The sequence below is a fragment of the Cannabis sativa genome, chromosome 5 (assembly GCF_029168945.1).
Source record: "Cannabis sativa cultivar Pink pepper isolate KNU-18-1 chromosome 5, ASM2916894v1, whole genome shotgun sequence".
Classification (NCBI taxonomy): domain Eukaryota; kingdom Viridiplantae; phylum Streptophyta; class Magnoliopsida; order Rosales; family Cannabaceae; genus Cannabis; species Cannabis sativa.
In genome coordinates, this window is record NC_083605.1 from 64,853,837 (window position 1) to 64,872,954 (window position 19,118).

A 19,118-nucleotide genomic window follows, 5' to 3' on the forward strand; every position below is an offset into this window, starting at 1 on the left:
GAGGATGGAAAAGAGACTCAAGTTCCATTAGCTGGCCACTTTGTTTTCACAACCGAACAATCTCCAAAGGATGAAAAAGCAAGAAAAAGGATGGAAGAAATTCCTTATGCCAAAGCCATAGGAAGTGTCATGTATGCTATGATAAGCACAAGGCCTGACATAGCTTATGCTGTTAGCACCTTGAGTAGGTTTATGTCCAATCCTGGTGAGTATCATTGGACTGGTTTAAAATGGCTTTTAAGGTATCTAAAAACAACCTCAAACTATGGTTTGAAGTTTGAAAAGACTGGTAGTACATTGAAACTAGAAGGATTTGTTGATGCTGATTATGCATCAAACAAGGACACCAGAAAGTCAATTACAAGCTATTGTTTCCAGTTAAATTCATGTTGTATAAACTGGAAATCTCAGCTGCAACCTATTGTTGCCTTGTCAACTACTGAAGCCGAGTTTATGGCCATAACAGAGGCCTTCAAGGAAGCAACATGGATCAAGGGCATTCTGCAAGAAATTAACATGTTAAAAGGGAAAGTCTCAGTGTTTTCAGATAGTCAATCTGCTATTCACTTGAGCAAGAACCCAGTCTACCATGAGAGATCCAAACACATCGACATTAGAATGTTTTGGATCAGGGACAAAATAGAAGTTGGAGAAATCGAATTGGAAAAAGTTCCCACTGATGAGAATCCTGCTGATGCAGGAACTAAGGTGCTGCCAGTGAGCAAGTTCAAGCATTTCATGGACTTGCTCAACTTTGGACCTGTGTAATCTCTCAGGTTCACTTCCCCAAGTGTGTTGATCTTTAGTTTTCTAAGAATTAAGGTGGAGATTGTGGTGTAATTCATAGAAAACAAAATCTTGTTGTTACTTTCAGTTGTGACTGTTAGTTAAAGTTGGTTAGAGTTAGTTAGCTGTGACAGTTATGTCAGTTTGAACTGTCAGTTGGTTAGAGGCTTAGTTTAATGAGCTGTTATCTAATCTATATAAACTCCATCTTGTAATCATTTTGTAAGATAAGAAAAGGAGAAATCAGAGTGAGAAAGTGAGAAAGAGAGAGAATTGTATCGAGAGGGAGAGAGTAAAGGACTGCTGCTCTTGAAGGTTATGAACCATGGCATTCATGGTGTTCTAACCTGTCAATCATGGAAGTTTGAGAGTAGATTTCTCTCTGTTAGCTACTCTGATCGAAGATCAAAGAATTGGTGCCTGTAATCAACATTTTAATAGTGGAAATACTCCTTGGGGGAGAGCTGGAATAGGACTCACATTGAGATCCGAACCAGGATAAAATCCTTGTCTCATTTTCTTATTTTCTCTGTTTTTCTGCATTAATTCTTGTCTGATTTATGTTTAATTCCTTTCTGATTTTGTATCTGGTTTAAGTGCATTGTTGTGCATGTGTTTGTGTTGAGTTTGTGTTGTAGGAGAATTTACAACAAGAAATAAAGAAACAAACTTAGAAAAGGATGATTGTATACGTTGTTCGATATCTACCTAAACTCCATACCTTTAAATTCGAAACCATAGTTGAATTGAAGTAAAATTTGAACACATAGATTTGATACCTGCAAAATCGAAACCAGAATCAAACCATAGTTGAAATGAAGAGACTTCCGAATACATAAATTTGATACCTCTAAAATCGAAACCAGAGTCAAACCTAGAGAATGTGATATTGTGAGCAGCTGAAAGAGGCGGTACTTGCTACTGGAAGAAAAAAGTAAACAAAAAATTCGATAGAGCATGTCGCCGTTGTCGGTCATCTGAGCACCATAACACCTGGAGCAAATCGATCTCCATTGCCGAGCAAATTTGTGACCTAATTGAGAGAAGAGAGAAAATAGCTTACTTTGGGATTGGGCTTAGGCTTATTATTCTTACTAAAGAGTAAAGGCTGATTGTGTAATATATTTTCTAATGTAATAACCAAAATATTTGGTTATTATTTTTTAATATGAATATTTTGATGTGGAATCAACGATTGCTAAGAAATATGTCAATTTTAGTCATGTAACTAGTAGCGTTTTTCGATGTAGCAAGGAGGAGTTTGAGTTGATTTTAAGGGTGTGGTGGTGGGTGTGGTATGATAGTAATTCTGTCTTGTTCGGACAAAAACAATCGCAGTTGTGTGGGATTGTCGAGCTTGCGCACGAGGCATTGGTTGAATTTCAAGGGGCTGGTGTGGGGGTTGAGGGGGCTGTATTGAGGAGTGGGGTTGCTGGTGGTTCGGTCGTGCCTCGTAGATGGTGTCCTCCTTTGCGAGGCGAGTTTGAGTTGTCTGTTGATGCGGCGGTTACTCTGGGTAGGGGGTTTGCTGGGTTTGGGGGGGTCGTTCGAGGTGGGGATGGTGAGGTGTGGGTGGCCTGGGCGGTGGGTGGGGTTGGGGAGTTTCAGGTTGCGATAGCTGAGCTTTTGGCTATGCGTGTTGAGTTGCGGTGGGCGTCCATGCTGGGCTACAAGTTGGTGAGAGTGGAGACGGATTCTTCTGTTGTTAATTCTTGGATTACTTTTCCAAATTCTATTTTTATGTATAAACCGATTGTTGAGGAGATTATTTCTCTCTTAGCTGCTGTTGGTGGTGGTTCTTGTTGTGCCATTCCGCGTGTTGCGAATGGTGTGGCCCACGCACTAGCAAAGTCTGTTACTAGTTCCTTAGGGTTGATTTGTGGACAGATGCTTGTCCTAGATTTATTAGTGCTCCTGTAATGTACTCGATTTGATTTAATGTGATACATCCTTTCTTTCAAAAAAAAAAATCAAGGTTGGTAGTAGTATTAGTGACACTTTTGAACGTGTGCAATTTTGATAAGAAAAGTAATAGTAGTAAAAGTAACAGCTAAATATTATGATTTAGGTTAACTAATTATTAAGAGATAATTAATGATAATATTGAGTATTAGTAGTAGTAATCAATTTTTAAATTAGAGATAAGTGTTTCTTGGAGTGGTCTTATACATGTGGCATTAAGTGAGATTATAGTGGAATAAGAAGAATACATAGGCTTGACACAAGATTTGTTGAGATACACTTGAGTAATAGTTAGAGAATTAATAGCATAAACATTTGAATCTATAGTCGCGAAAGTGAAGTCCAAGAATATTACCATTTGAACTGCCCTTAGCTTTTCTCTCAACTTTTGACTAAATCCAAACAATATTCAACATGAAACGTGTATGGGACTTTCAAATGGAATTAGACAAGTATTATGGTGATTAGTTAAATAGTTTTATTATAGCTTAACTCAAGGGTGGAGTAGGGTTACACTAACTAGAGTTAAGTCCAATCAAAGTCTATAAATAAGAGGCCTTTTCCCTTCTAATCTCACAAACACATCCAAGCATACATTGTATCTCGTGGCTCACTTCATCACTCTCTCTAAGTTTCAAAACCAATATCACTAATCCATCACTCTCAAAGAATAATAATTCTAAACTCTTTACTCATCCTAGGCCGAAGCCCACCATCACCAACATCTCCAAGTTCTTACCTTCAACAAAATTTTCCTCCTTTTCTCATTGTTGTGTTTCTCTTCAAAACAATATAGCCATAGTCCCATAGCTACACGATAGCACCATCACTACATCACCACCATCCCCATATACATATACACATCTCCTTCATCATATCGACATCAGTATCACCACTATTTTTACATTCAAGTTTTAGTGCTCAACTAGATCTCATTGGAAGCTAATTAAGGTATAGCATTATATGATTTGGATTGTAGATTCAAGATTAAGATTTTGTATATATACTATTATAATATGTTCTAATTAATAAGTATGAAATTTAGGTTTTTCATAAGACAATTGTTGATTCTCAAGGATCACTCTCGCAATCAAGGCTAGAACTCCACATTCGAGGTAAGGAAATTAAATAGATAAATATAAGTTTTCAGTATGTATGTAATAACATTCATAGGAAGAGTGAGATTAGTAAAAGAGAAGTTAACTAAGGTCTTCTGCTTGACTTTTTATTGTTTGTTATTTAATGTACTTTATAATATATATTAAAATAATATGTTTATAAGATTCATGTTATTTATGTATGTTTATAGTATTAGAGCATGGTCATTGCTAAAGGTATATATTTAAATAATATGTTTATAAGATTCATGTTATTTAAGTATGTATGTAAATAATGTGTTTATAAAATTCACATTATTTAGTTATGATTGTTATGTTATTTAAATAAAGTATAGTAGTTTAACATTATTTAAATTAGATAGATTATAGTTTATGTGACATGGCTTGACCGAGAAGATAATGGTTAAATACGGGTGTATATGGTAGATAGGGGGCCATTTAGTAGTGGGTACGATTTTACTGAACCCAGCCCTCCGCCATTTAGTCCAATAGCTCGGATTTATTTGCCAAAGTCGGACTCGGGCGTAATCATTATTATGTGATTTAGCTTAGAACCTAGTTGTTAGTTGTTAGTGATAAAATTAAGTTTATATATTGCTATTTGTCTAAATATGTGCATGTACGTTTTAGCTGTAACACACATTTCCTTACTGAGTTTAGTAGCTCACTCTTATCAAAATACAATGTGCAGACTCAGGTAACTAAAAGCCTAGAATGCCGGTGGTGAGTGGAACTTTGGATGCTTGTATGTGTGAACTCGCTGAGGGCCATATAACTGCGAGCGGTCTAGGGCGTTCTGTTTATTTATTAAGTCTTTGTACGAAATTTCTATATGATTTTTTCATTTGTATTTCTTCTTCATTCGCGTGCCATCTCATGCTAAAAAGATTGTATTTGCATCTCTCTTATTTGATGACTTACGTCTCTCTTATTTGATGATTGTACAATATGTATTTCTATTTATCTCTAATTTAAATCTACATTTTTATATTTTTCTCTCATTTGAAGGTTTTTCTATGAAATTTTTAGTTTTCAGTTTTAAGCATTTCTTAATCAATGTACATTCCTTTCGTTTGTATAGTTTCATTTGACTAATTAGCTTCGAAAAGAATTCTACATCATCGATGTCTTCAAGAAGTGGTAAGTTTAACATCCAATATCTTGTAAGTAATCTTTATGCTATGAATGAATATAACATAAATATTGTCATATTTACTATTTCTTTATTATTGCAGAAGTTGTGGTTCCTCTACTTTTTGAGAGCAAATATGGCACTGAATTGAATCCAATACTCCATACGCATATATATAAAAGCTCTACAACTTCTGATCATTGATATTGGAAAAGAATTATATTTTATTTTTCTTATTAAAATACATTATTTATAATATCAATTTTTATTAGTTTCTCATCTTTTTTGGATCAATCCATTGTAATAAGAGTAGACTCGTGTAAATGTGTATGGAACATATTATTTCTTAAAAAAAACTTCTCCCTATTATACCTTAAGTTTTGGAGAAGTACATATATATTAATTACTACTAATAGCAGTCTGTTGTATGATTTTCTTTCTCAATTATATGTCTCAAATTTACAATTGGGTCTTTTGATTTTAGTCTCCTACGATTATCATATTAGTTTCATTTCAAAGATGGTAATAATTTTCAAATATTCTAAAATCATCTTATTATTATGATCAAGTTAGTTAAAATTTCATGATTCCATGAATCGTTTACAATTCATAAACAAATCGTTAATATATGTCTATTGTCATCGTCATAACTTATCTTGACACTAATTTTATAATGTGAAGAAAAAAAAAACTAAAAATTAATTATTTTACAAAATGTAATAGATAATTATAATTAAGATTTTATGATTATGTAACTTAAGTTAGTAATTAATACTTAATCATGGTAGAACCATTGTTATTGGACACCCTAGGGTGTTTAGCGCTACTAAAGGTGACGCTTTGTGATATTCCCTAAAAGTTACTTGATAATTAATTGCATCAATAATGATATGACACCAAAAAAGTTGTTATATACTATTGGTATCTTTTAACATTTCTCATCATGGCAGTCAAGTGAAGAACTGACCTATTACACTTTTTCTCTTAATTACACTGATGCGTTAATAATTAATTAAAAAAATTAATGACAAATTTATTTATTCAGTTAAAAAATATAGATGTTAAACTTAATCCTTTTAAAAAAAATAAAAAAAAAACTTAACTAATGACAAATTCATTATTTCAATAAAAAATAATTTAGAATAGACTTTAATTATGTGGTTTATTAGTCTTAAAATAAGACAATAAACACTCCTAATAATTTTGTAACGTAATCTATTGTTTTTTTTTTTTTTTTTTTTTTGAGTGAAAATACTTGTTATTATAAATTAAACAGAGAGTTCATCTACAATAACAGAGTAAATAGGTTGAGGGATATCCTCAAACCAAAAACAAGTCTCATCCACCCCTAATGCAAACTTTGCCAAACCATGAGCCGCCTGATTAGCAGAGCGTTTGACATGTGATACAGTTACATTTGGGAAAAAGGATAAAAGACAAGAGATGTCTACAAGTATATCATTAAAAGCAGACTTTGAATTGAAGGGAGCTTGCAAAGCTGTAGCCACCATAAGAGCATCAGTTTCAACGTTGGACAATGGTAGTTGCTGTTGTATGGCCCAGTTGAGACTATGGAAAATGGCCAAAGCTTCCATTTCATATGACTTGAAATTGCCCACTAAACGCTTGGAAAGTGCAGCCACAACCGAACCAGTAGAAGTTCGAATGACAGCCCCTACCCCCGTGAAGTTATTTGAGCAGTCGACAGCTGCGTCAACATTAAGCTTGAAGGCACCAGCAAGAGGAGGCAGCCACGGTGGAGCAGCAGGTGGAGGCAGAGAGGTCAGATGTTGCTGCCGAGGCTGCTGGTTTGGAGCTTCAGATGTTGCAGCCGTGTGATATTTAGGCTGGGCAGATTTGAAGTTGGTCAAATATGTATTGGCGAAGCTAGCTGTGACCTGTGCTGGTTTGGCTTTGTGATTATGAACCACTTGATTCCGCTCAGTCCAAATAGCCCAAAGAGTGCACATAATTTGTTCCATTTCATGTTTAGAGTAAATGGTAGAAAGATGGCATAAGTAATCACCTTTGGACATTGCAGAAGAGAGACGCCAATCAAATGACATTCCAGAGTACCGCCAAACTGCACGAGCATACCGACAACCGAAAAGAGCATGTCCAACCGATTCCCACACTTGTTTGCAAACCGAGCAGGTTGCATCTGTAATGACCTTTCTTTTAACCAAAGATGTGGCAACTGGTAGTGCATCGTGTATCACTTTCCATGCAAAAATCTTAACTTTTGGAGGGAGTTGCATAGACCAGAAAAACTTCCACCAAGATGAAGCATTTGTTGAAGTGGAAGCTTGGTCTTTATCTTCAAAGGCCGCTGCTAGGTGATACCCTGTACTCACGGTGTAGTTGCCTGAAAGGTGGTGGTGCCATATGAGTAGATCCCGGCTGTTGAAGAAACTGAGAGGAATAGTCAATATTTTATCCACATCAAGAGTAGAAAAAAACTGCTGCAAAACAGGGACATTCCATTGCCTCTCATCAGTTATTAGATTGGCAACAACACCATTAGAGGGACCGGAGTAGTGACTAGGTAGGAAAGAGTTATGTCCCGGTATCCATGGATCAAATCCCGAGCGTACTGTTCTACCATCACCAATCTTCCAACGAAGCCCTTTCAAAAGAAGCTCTCGACCCCAATGGATTCCTTGCCAAGTGTACGAAGGTGAGTGACCCAATGTTGCATCAAGGAAACCATTTTGAGAGAAATATCTACTTTTGAGAAGCCTACCGAGAAGTGAGTCAGGTTGTTCAAGGAGTCTCCAAGCTTGTTTGGCCAATAAAGCTTGGTTGAAATTAACGAAAGACCGGAATCCCATGCCGCCATCCGATTTTGACTTACAAAGAAGATTCCAAGAACGCCAATGTATCTTTGAACCATTTGCATTTGAACCCCACCAGAAATTGGCCATCATGGACTCAACTTGATTGCAAAAATAAACAGGAAGGCGAAAACAGCTCATAGCATATGTCGGAATTGATTGAACTACCGCTTTGAGGAGAACTTCACGACCACCAGCTGAAAAAATTTTCTCATTCCATGAATTCATTAGTTTCCAAATCTTCTCCTTGATATTACTGAATAATTCCTTCTTATCTCGCCCAGAGTAGGATGGCAACCCAAGATATTTTTCATGACATTCGCAAATAGGCATGGAGAGTTGACGATGAAAGAACACCTGAGCAGCTAAAGTTGTGTTGGGAGAAAAGGACATCACAGATTTATCCAAATTCAATGATTGGCCCGAGGCTTTATGATAGAGATCCAACACTCTTTTAATGGCTAAACAAGAACCTTCATCAGCTTGGCAAAACAACAAACTATCATCCGCAAAGAATAAATGAGAGACTGGAGGAGCATTCCTTGTTAACTTGAACCCTTTCAAATGACCGGTAAGTTGTTCATGATGAAGTAATCTTGAAAGCCCCTCAGAACAAACCAAAAATAAATATGGCGAGAGCGGGCAACCTTGTCTGAGCCCCCGAGTAGGAGCTAGAGTCCCAGTGACTTCTCCATTAATTAAAAAAGAGAAAGTATTTGTTGTGAGGCAGCCCATTATTAAGGATATCCATCGCTCGGCAAAACCCATTTTCCTCATAACAGCTTCAATAAAACACCACTCCACCCGATCGAACGCTTTGCTCATATCGAGTTTGAAAGTGGCAATACCATTCCGACCAGCCGTTTTATTTTTGATGGCGTGTACCAGCTCAAAGGCTACAAGGATATTATCAGTAATAAGGCGATTCGGCAAGAAAGCGCTCTGTTCTTCTGAAATCACTAAAGGAAGGACAAGCTTGAATCTTGAAACAAGAACTTTAGTGACAAGCTTGGAGATGACGTTGCATAAACTAATTGGCCTGAAATCCTTCACACGTTGAGGCTTTTTGACTTTAGGAATCAGTGTAATGATCGTTCTATTCAAGGCTGTGGAATCGGCACCATCATTAAGAATACTCAAGACAGCTTTCGTGACAAGATCACCAACAATGGACCAGTTTTTTTGGTAAAACATGGCTGACATGCCATCAATTCCTGGGCTTTTATCCGGCCCCATAGCTTGTAAAGCGTTGTAGACTTCGGCACTAGTGAAAGGTCTTACCAAAGAGTCATTATGGCCATCAGTAACCATGGTAGGAATGCAGTCCAAAGTGGAAGCAAGAGCATCACTGTCAATGTGTGAAGTGGAAAAAATTTCAGCAAAATAATCCTGCACAACAGCCGCAATATCAGATGGAGAATCCACTTTTTGACCCATATCATTGTAAAGAAATTTTATTTTATTGTTGGACTTCCTCGATGATGCTTTGGCATGAAAAAATTTCGTATTTCGGTCCCCGGAGGCAAGCCAATCAACTCTAGAACGTTGTTGCCAATAAACTTCTTCTTGCTCTAATAGATCTTCCAAAATTTGCTCAGCCGATTGCAATTCAGTGAGCTGACTGCTGGTGCGAACTACGGCATTGTTCAAATCAGCCACTTGCGCTTGCATGGTTTTGATGTTCTTCTTCATTTTCCCATACTTGTTGATATGCCATGATTGCAGTTTTTTAGCACACGAATCCAGGTTGGTAATGACAGCAGTAATCGGGTCAATTGAGAGGGAATCTAACCAGTTTTGAGAAATGATTTCAGCGCTTTCAGGATCAGCTAACCATAGTTTCTCAAAGCGGAATCGGCTCTTACTTCTAGCAGTATTATCAGCAGTGGGGCCAAAAGAAAAGGATGCAACAATCGCACGGTGGTCCGAGTGGTAATAATCGAGATGTTCAACCGTAGACGAGTGGAAAAAAGACTCCCAATGATTATTAATAAAACACCAGTCCAAACGCTCTTTGATTGTGTCTAAGGCCCTACGGTTCTTAATCCAAGTGTAATGATCACCTATATAAGGAACCTCATGCAAAGAACATTTATCCAAAGTTGTTCGGAATGCTTCCATTTGAGATTCTGGTCGAAGAGCACCACCGAACTTGTCATTGTTTGAGAGAATTTCGTTGAAGTCGCCAATAGCAAGCCAAGGTTGAAGTGGAGCAACATCTCCAAATCTTTTAAAAAGAGTCCAGGAAGTAGACCGATTAGCAACATCTGGAGCCCCGTAAAAACCCGTAAAATGAAAACTTGGACAGCCTTTGAACACCATATAGCAATCAAAAAAAGTAGGACCAAAGTTCAGCAAATTAACATCAACATCCGCAGACCACAAGAGCATGAGTCCACCGCTAAGCCCCACTCTTGGAGATTCAAGGCCATTAGGATAATGTAAAGATTGACGGAGACGCGTAATGGAGTTAGCACCGAGTTTTGTTTCCATAAGAAACAAAACATGGGGAGATTGCTGTTGAACAAGCAACCTAAGATGTCTGAACGCACTCGGGTTCCCCAAACCCCGTGCATTCCAGCTCAAGATTTTCATGATGAATTGCGGGGTTGCCTAGCAACCTCCGCACTAGAGTCATTGGAGAAGCTAGAATCCTCAAAATCGGAAACCAACGTCTCAATATCATCCACCCTTGACAATGGAGAAGATGATGAACCTTGAGCATTACGGCATCGTTTCAGAAACTTTCTCATAGACAAACTGTCATTTTGTCTTTTAAAAGTCACACCTGGCGGCAGATTCTCTTTTGTAGCAGAAATGGTGACTGGGCAGTAGGTAGGAAGATGAGTGGTTGGTGGAGATATGGTTGAGGATGCAAGGGTGGTGTTGGGAGATAATGGATTGAGGACGGGTGGATAAGTAGCAAAGGTACCATTTTGCAAGTCTGGCATATATATGTGGGATAAATCTGTGGTAGTAGAAGTATTGATAAGTGAAAGTGTAGGAGATGGTGAAGACTCGGTAGGAGAGTAATTGGTGATTGTCTTATTTTTTTGGGTATTAGTAAATGGTGGCAGGTGGTGGTGTGGATGATTGGGAGAAAGGTTGTTTAGGGTGTGTTGGTTGTGAGAGGTAGTGGAATTGTGTATTATTGGGTTCGGGTGGTGGATTTGTGAAACAGATGGTGAGTGATGTTGAGGAAAATTGTTAGGAGTGTGATTAGAGGATTGGGTAGTGTTAACTATAGATGGCAAGGATGGCAAAGGCAGAGTTGCAGGCTTCGGATTGCTAATATGAGAGGCAGTGAGAGAATCATTATGAATGAGAGTGGGGTGGGAAGTAACAGTATCAGCATTACTAGAAACATGTGTGCCTTGTAAGGTAGATGGGTGAGAGGGTGGATGATTTCTGGAATGTGAGGAGGATTCTCCATCATAGAGAACACGTGGTTGGGGTTGAACACGATTGTTTAATGCTGGCAGCGAGGAGGTGAGGGATGTACGGGCTAATCTTGTGAGAAGTGGCCATGCATTACCTTTAGCAAAGTCCGTCCGATAACGATCATAGCTATTAGTGGGGAGTTTTGCCCCTTTCATCCATGGGCCATATTGGAAGTCATCATCATTACCGCTACCCATTCGTTCCATAAACGCAATACACTTCTCAAAGGGGTGGCCAAGACAACCACACTCAAAACAGAATTCCGGTAGTCTTTCATAGCGAAAATCCACCCAAAAATCATCTCTAACCTTAGGCAGTCGGATCATTTGTCCTCGCAACAATGGCTTGTTTGTAGAAATTTTGACACGAACCCGGAGGAAAGGACCCCATCCTTCATTAGTTGAATCTTCGAACACTTCAATGAACTCACCAATAATATTCCCCAAGGCTTCAGCCAACATTTTGGACTTGCTCAGGAAAGGTAGACGATAAATTTGAACCCAAAATGGAGTGAAAATCAGATCGTCCTTTGAGACATTTTGCAGAGCATCTGGTGTGCAAAGAACGATTAAGTGATTTTGAAAATGCCATGGTTCCTTATTTAAAACCCGTCGCTTGTCGCCTTCACATCCAAACTTGACATGAAACAAACCTTCTTTCTCTGTATATTCAGTGATGAGAACATGGAACCGGCCTCGCCAGTGAGCCCCCATTTGATCAATAAAAATTTGGCTGTAAACATTTTGATGAGTGAGGACTTTGGCCAGGAGAGTGTGATGAGCAGCTTCAATATGTGTATGAGGAAACTCTGGGATTGTGAGAATTGACCGTTCCTCATCAGTGAGAGAGAGGCCAGTGTGCAAATCGTTGATAAGAGGATCCATAGGAGCAGTCGGAGGAGACAAGAACACGGCTAACACCACGCCGGCAATACCAGAAGTGAGAGGGAACGGTTACAGGGAAGGAAATTTGAAAAAAAGACCAGGGAAGGTAGTTGAAGTGGATGAGAATAGAACGTTGAGGAGAGATAGGCAGTTAAAAAGAAACAAACAGAAAAAACTGATACAGACCCAAAACAGGGCACCTTTAATAATCATCTGAAAAAATTAGTTTAAACTTTAAAAGTTGATGACTCAAAAAGTAAAATGGTAACGTAATCTATTGTTAAAAAAATGTAAAATACAAAATTAATTAGTAAAAAGATAAACCATACTTTAAAGTTACATAGTATAATAATATATTAAAAAATAACAAAATAAAATATTAAATTCAAATTAAATGTTGTACCGAATGTCAATTAGGCACATAAAGAATAATTTAGCAATAATTAAGAATACTCTTAGAAAATATTAATTTAACAATAATTTTATTTTTATTTTCTCATTAGGCATAAATGTTCAAATGGTATTGTACTTAACATACTATGATGCTAAATACATTTTAGTAGTCGTCTATAAAAATCAAATTAAGGTTAAGCAAGTTTTAGAAAATAATTATTCATTTTGATGATTTAAAGAAGATTAATTCATGACCAAAAAAACATATATATACATTTTATATATAAAAAAAAAAAATCAATCAGTATTTAATTACCGCTTACATTTTATTACAAAATTAATTACCTTTCACATATTGACATTTGATAGTTAAGAAACAATTTATTGTAAAAATAATTAAAACAAAATATGAAAATGAAAAATAATTAGAAAAAATCCATATAAACGTGTGATTCCAAAATTTGGACAATTTTATTTTTTTTTTTCATCAGATTTTAATTTTATTTAGTTAAAAAAAATAACAAGGTAAAAATAACCATTATGTCCTCTCTATCATCCAATTAATCCCATTTTCACACTTCCATCAATAAACACTCTACTCCCATCTAGTCTACTAAACCCTAAACCCTCCTCCTTCCAAAAGAGGAGTCTACTAAACCCTAACCCTCTCCTTCCAAGAATGCAGTCTACTAAGCTCTCTCATTCCAAGGAACAACCCAAAGTTCAAGATAACATGGCTAAGGATATCATTATAATAGATTGGCGTAAAAAGATGGCTCTACCAAGCATTAAAAATCAGGGTACAGCAGGTAATTCCATTTTTTAAAATCTCCAAGTACTTTTAAAAGATTAATGCCATTCTTACTAAATTTGCATCATCCTATTTATTATTTTTCTTTTTTATCAATCTATTAATTTGTATGCCTAAAATGATTTTGCACATGGAAATGGATCACATTTTGAAGCCTCACATCACAATGCAATTAATTCTAAAAACATTAAAAAATTAAAAAAGGAGGGTTAGGGTGGTGTCCTTCACGTTTAGATCTATGGCTATTTTGTAGTCTTTGTATTGTGGTGTTTTATTTTATTTTATTTTATTTTATTTTATTTTATTTTGTATTTAGTTTTCGCTGTAATAAATGTGTGGTGTATTAATAATGATAATCATACTTTTTTGTGATTTTGGCTTAAACTATGCCTTAATTTATTGTTAGATATCTTTCAAAGCAAATTAATTAACTAAATGCAGGTCCAAACAAAAAAACTATCGTAGTACTTTTAGAAAATTAATTTTATTCTTACTAAATTTGCATCATATTTATTAAAAGCATAAATTACATAAAACAGAATATAGACTACTCAATACACACATTTTTATTGTAAACTTTTGCAATTTGCATCACAGATTTTTTATTAGGCATAACCCCTCTCCAAAGCTTGTGCTACAATTGCGTCCATATATTATAGACTATCATCATCTGTAACTAGAATAATCAACACTCCTAGACAGGTCTTAGTGTATACTAATATTGTCAAAATAGGAAAAGGTAGATAGTCACTCAAATACATATATATATCTATATATATTTGTTATAGAAAAGGCACAGAAAGTCTTAGTATATACTGAAATAGTATACATATGCAAAGTAGAAAAATTCTATACATTATAATTTCTTTCTGGTTAAAAACCATTAGTTTTTCACTTTCAATAGAATTTAGATAGGTACCTGCATTGCTCGGATAGGCACCCCAAGCAAGGAAAGTGGATAATATCCAATACTTTGGACTTAGTATGGGCATCTTTCCCCCTCCTTGAAGCAAAATAAATGACATAATCATTTACATGATCACCCAACAAAAAAGAAAAAACTCATTAATTTGGCCTCAAAACTTATTTGTGTGTATATATATACCAGTTTAGGAACATGAAGAGCAACTTTACACAAGTCAATGCTTTTGCTCACCATAATGATTCTTGCATAGAATCAGCTTGATGAGAGTCACTCCTGGCCACAATCACAATGTCAGATCCACTCTCCTTCCTTGCATCCACAGCTGCTTTTATCCTCATCACTGCCTCCTCTCTTGACACCACTTTCCTACCTTGTGTGTGTCCACAAGCTTTGGGAGATACCTACATATATATACATTTTTATGCAAATATGTCAAGTTAAAATTCACTCTTAGACAGCTCAACAAATAATATGTTTCGTTTTAATTTCATGCAGAGTGTTGCTGGGCCATTTCATCTGCAGATGCAGTTGCATCATGTAAAGCACTGCGCGGGACAAGTGTGACGCTCTCCCCGCAACATCTAATTGATGTTGCTTACATCAACCATAAGGTTAACGGAAGTTTTCAAGTTTCCTGGGCAATGGATTTCATAAGAGACAGCGGGATTACACTTGAAGAATGTTACCCTTTTAAGGGTCATCCTCATTTCGACAAAACTAAGATACCTGAGGTGATACTGTTCAATCTTTTTAATTATTATTATTAATAATTTTTAAAACTAAAACTTACCTATAAATTCAGTTTCAAAATTTGTACACAGTGGAAAATTGGGGACTCATAAGATATGACAATGACAAAATAAGCGAAATGCTTAAACAAGGGCCGATGGTCATTACCGCTCACTACGACAAAGGTTTACGTAAATTAGATGCTAATAGCATCTACCGACCAAATTATGAACTGGAAGGAGATGAAGATTACGGGCATGCAATGCTATTAGTTGGAGAAGGTGTTAGGCTAATTGGAAAAGACAAGATTCATTTGTGGATAGTGCAGAACTCCTGGGGTGAGAATTGGGCAGAGAATGGTTTTGGCAAAATTGTAAGGAATTACGAATTGAAAGTGAGAGGATACTACCCAATTCTACAATGAAGGTGTGTATTTAGTTATTAGATATGCATATATATTTAAAGATTATACACTAATTTGTTTTAAATTTATAAAAACAGAGATGCACTGGATGGCATTGGAGTGGAGAGATATTCTGACAAGTACAAAACCAAACCTTTCAATATTGAACCTAACAAAATGAGCCTAAGGAGTAAACATATGTTATTCTCACTCCCTAGTTTCATTCCTTTTTTTTCCTTTTTTTATTTTCTTTTCTTTTCTTTTTTTTTTTTTTTGGCTTTTACAGGCATCTAGATCACACATTCAGTGCGAGCAAATTTATATGCAAAAACGTAAAACTTTGGGGATGTGAAGTAAAATAGACTCTGAAATTGTCAAAAGTCCAATATACTACCTTTCCAAATATGTAGCCCTGCAGGAGGGGATCTTCCTTCTGCCTCATAAAGCTGATATTTTTAAGTTCTTCGTATTAGATACGAATAAGAAAAAAAAACGATTTAAATGAATGAGCAATTCGTAAAATAAACTCACATAGGTCTGAACTATCGAATCTGTAAGAGGGGAACACGAATCTATCTGACCAAAAATATCTCGGAATTTCGCAATCGTATCAGCCATTGTCTGAAACGGTGACGGGATATCGCCAGAAAATCATTTGAATGTTTAGGGAGTCGTTCTCCTCGTTGGCGGCGGGTTCAGCGGAGCTCGAATGGGTGGAGGTTTCGGGGGTAACCCTAACTAAGCTTGGGGTTAGTTTCCTTCAAAAAAAAAAAAAAAAAAGCTTGGGGTTAGTTGTGTTTGTTAGGTTACAAGTTCAAACTCTTGTTGTTTTAGACTTCTACAAAATTATAGTATAGTAACCGAGTTCTTAGTTGTTACCACTTAGACAGAACTGTTATAAATTAAAAGTAAATATTGTTTAATATAAGGGGCTTATGTAGCTCCTCACTTGCATTTGAGGTGTGTGTGGCACACCTCACATATGACAAAGAATATTTTACTGTAGCAAACAGTAAATTTTGTTGCTTTAACTTAGAAACACCGGTTTTGTGACCGGATATGTACATTTTAGTGTGTGATTTTTATATTTAATATTTTTAATTTAATTTATTTGTTCAGTGGGGTAAAATTGTAAAAGCACATATTTATTGGATGTATCTATGGTTATCCCATAAATTTTATAGTCGAAGCTATCTACCTTTCACTATTGTATAATAATAGTGACCCGATATATTTGAAAGAAAGCAATACTAACGCCAAAAAATGAAATGGTCCATGAGTTAAATGAAATGATTATGAATATGATACCGGGAGAAGGGAGCACCTATTTCAGCTTAGTATATGCAAAGCAAATATAAACACAAATGAAGAAGATTTTTTGTATTCAGCTGAGTTTTTGCATAATTTGAAATTTAATTACATCCCCAATCATGACATACATCTAAAGGAAGGTGCTCCTGTAATGCTCCTTAGAAATCTAAATCAAACATAACGTTTATACAATGACACAAGATTGATTGTTCTTAGTAAATGGTCAATTGGAGCTAATATAATCTCTGGGATAAATATTGGTCAAAATGTAACTATTTCAAGAATAATCATTTTTCCAAATGAATCCAAGTGGCCATTCAAACTCAATAGAAGACAACTTCTTTTGGCACTATGTTTTACCATAACAGTCAATAAAAGTCAAGAACAATCGCTTAAATATGTCGGATTGTATCTCCCTAAGCAAATATTCACTCATGGCCAATTATATGTCGCAGTGTCTCGAGTAACTTCAGGAGAAGGATTAAAATAAAGTTTGCAAAACTAGGGTCGAACCCGCGCGAAGCGCGGCTTTGTTCCCTAGTATATGTATAAAGGAAAGAATTAAGGAGTTGAGGTGACAATCTATATGATCTTTTTTCCTAATTTTAGTTCTCTCATTTTTTCATATTATTTCATTAGTTTTTATTATATTTTCTGTTTTAATGTGCTTTAATTTTTTATATTATGAAAATTATTTTGACAATTAATCCATAAAACTCTTACACTTCCATAACTTAATCATTATGATTTTTTTAACCATTATAATAACTTAAAGATTTTATATAACAGAGTTTGAATTTATCATTTAATTCTTAAGACTCTTACATTCTATTTAACGTTCTACCATAATATGTGATAGCTAGGATGACTTTGCTGGTTTTATACCTATAAAATTTGTAACTAGAGTATAATTATTTTCACTTTATATTTATATCTATAGTTATCTATCTATCTATATATTTATCTATGTATATATCCGTATCTATCTATATTTATATATCTACTAGGTGATTGTTACGTGCCAAGCCACGTAGTGTTAGTTTTATTTAATATTTTAATTTTTTATTTGAATTAATAATTAAAATAGTATAATTATTTGAACGATTTGTTTTATAAAAATAAAATATGTGTCAGTATATTTAGTAAGTAAAATATAGTTGTGTTATAATAATGTATGTTATTAATAGTAAAATGTACATTAATCTTCTAATTGAAAAAAGTTCTATTATCTCATTTCATATCTAATAATAGCTACACAACTATATATTTATAGACTTTCACATTCTTTGCAAATTACTAATAAGCACCAATAATATTTTCATATTCTAATATTTTTCAACCTTCTCCTCTTGGTGGTAAAATTAAAAATAAAACTAAAAATAAGCACAAACATATAAGGTAAATGTTAGGGTTTATAAAACACTTAAAGAAATATATAAATCACAGATCTAAACATATTCCTAAAGTGCTTTAATATAGAAAACCCTAAATCATAAATCTATAAAGCCTTTGCTAAATTAAAGAAGAAGATGATGATAAAAGATCAGCGGAAGCACTAACCTGAAGCCATTGTTGGAGATTGCAGAGAAGGTTTTGATCTTCCAAGAATACACTATTTTTCTAGAGTATTTTCTCTGATGGGGAAGGAGAGAATACAGAAACCCTAGTGTTTCTTGGGGACCACTACCTATTTATAGAGTCATCTTAGAATAACTCTTGGGTAATTTATAATTTGGCCCCTCAACAAATTATAAATTAACTTATGGTATCTACACATTAATTCCATGACACTTTAATACCTTTTTGATACCTATAACATAATTGGTCACTTAATTTTGTATCACACTTTATAATAGCATATACATTATACATATGTGCCCACAAAAGGATTTTTAATCCAACAATCTCCCACTTGGGCAACATATGTTACCTGATAAATGTATAACCTTATGAGCTCAAAATTTGCTATTATGTAAAGGTATTCACAACAATCTCGTCCATCAACTATACCCATATAGGATCAAAGCGATTTTCGTCATATCAATCATGACTAAACCCATCAATGGTCACATATACAAATATAGCCAAATGACATAGATCAATCATGGATGTGTAGCATGGAAATTACATGCAATGTGAACCGAACATGCCTATTTCCAACTGGTCCTCCTTAAACCAAAGTGAGGTCAAACTTAAACATAACAAAACAGAGTGAATAAACTGAAAACTTTATTTCTGATCAGAAAATAACCAAATACATAAATGTCTTAAACAAACATAAAGCAAAGAGAATACAAACTCCCACTAAATCATGATATCCTCAAGTAATACTACACCCATATGAGCAGTGTGCTCATGAAAGACCTTGGGTGGTAATCCTTTTGTGAGC

General features: G+C 35.3%; 2 protein-coding genes across 3 annotated transcripts; one reads left to right on the forward strand and one right to left on the reverse strand.

The window, feature by feature from the left end:
• Positions 1-1,825: 1,825 nt before the first annotated feature.
• LOC115716132 (uncharacterized) lies at positions 1,826-16,324 on the reverse strand. Of its 2 annotated transcripts, XM_030644864.2 has the most exons (5): positions 15,950-16,311; positions 15,813-15,864; positions 14,518-14,687; positions 14,281-14,364; positions 1,826-2,700 (listed from the first exon to the last, which is right to left on the reverse strand). In XM_030644864.2, the coding sequence occupies exons 2-5, from the start codon at positions 15,858-15,860 to the stop codon at positions 2,454-2,456; spliced, it is 549 nt and encodes a 182-aa protein (XP_030500724.2). In that variant the 5' UTR covers positions 15,861-15,864; positions 15,950-16,311; the 3' UTR covers positions 1,826-2,453. The 2 variants fall into 2 exon arrangements, with proteins under 2 accessions (XP_030500724.2, XP_060971826.1); XM_061115843.1 differs by lacking the exon at positions 15,813-15,864 and having other exon boundaries at positions 15,950-16,324.
• Positions 12,882-15,633, forward strand: LOC133037982 (uncharacterized). Its single transcript, XM_061115842.1, has 3 exons — positions 12,882-13,359; positions 14,782-15,017; positions 15,089-15,633. The coding sequence occupies exons 1-3, from the start codon at positions 13,230-13,232 to the stop codon at positions 15,437-15,439; spliced, it is 717 nt and encodes a 238-aa protein (XP_060971825.1). The 5' UTR covers positions 12,882-13,229; the 3' UTR covers positions 15,440-15,633.
• Positions 16,325-19,118: the final 2,794 nt, after the last annotated feature.

Excerpts from the sequence above, each read along its gene's own strand:
- LOC115716132 (XM_061115843.1), bottom strand. The coding sequence starts at position 16,036 with ATGGCTGATACGATTGCGAAATTCCGAGATATTTTTGGTCAGATAGAT. Across the intron at positions 14,688-15,949 it reads ATTCGATAGTTCAGACCTAT|GTATCTCCCAAAGCTTGTGG; the intron begins GTGAGTTTATTT and ends ATATATATGTAG. Across the intron at positions 2,701-14,280 it reads TGCCTATCCGAGCAATGCAG|GAGCACTAATAAATCTAGGA; the intron begins GTACCTATCTAA and ends AGTACATTACAG.
- LOC133037982 (XM_061115842.1), top strand. The coding sequence starts at position 13,230 with ATGCAGTCTACTAAGCTCTCTCATTCCAAGGAACAACCCAAAGTTCAA. Across the intron at positions 13,360-14,781 it reads TAAAAATCAGGGTACAGCAG|AGTGTTGCTGGGCCATTTCA; the intron begins GTAATTCCATTT and ends AATTTCATGCAG. Across the intron at positions 15,018-15,088 it reads ACAAAACTAAGATACCTGAG|TTTCAAAATTTGTACACAGT; the intron begins GTGATACTGTTC and ends CTATAAATTCAG.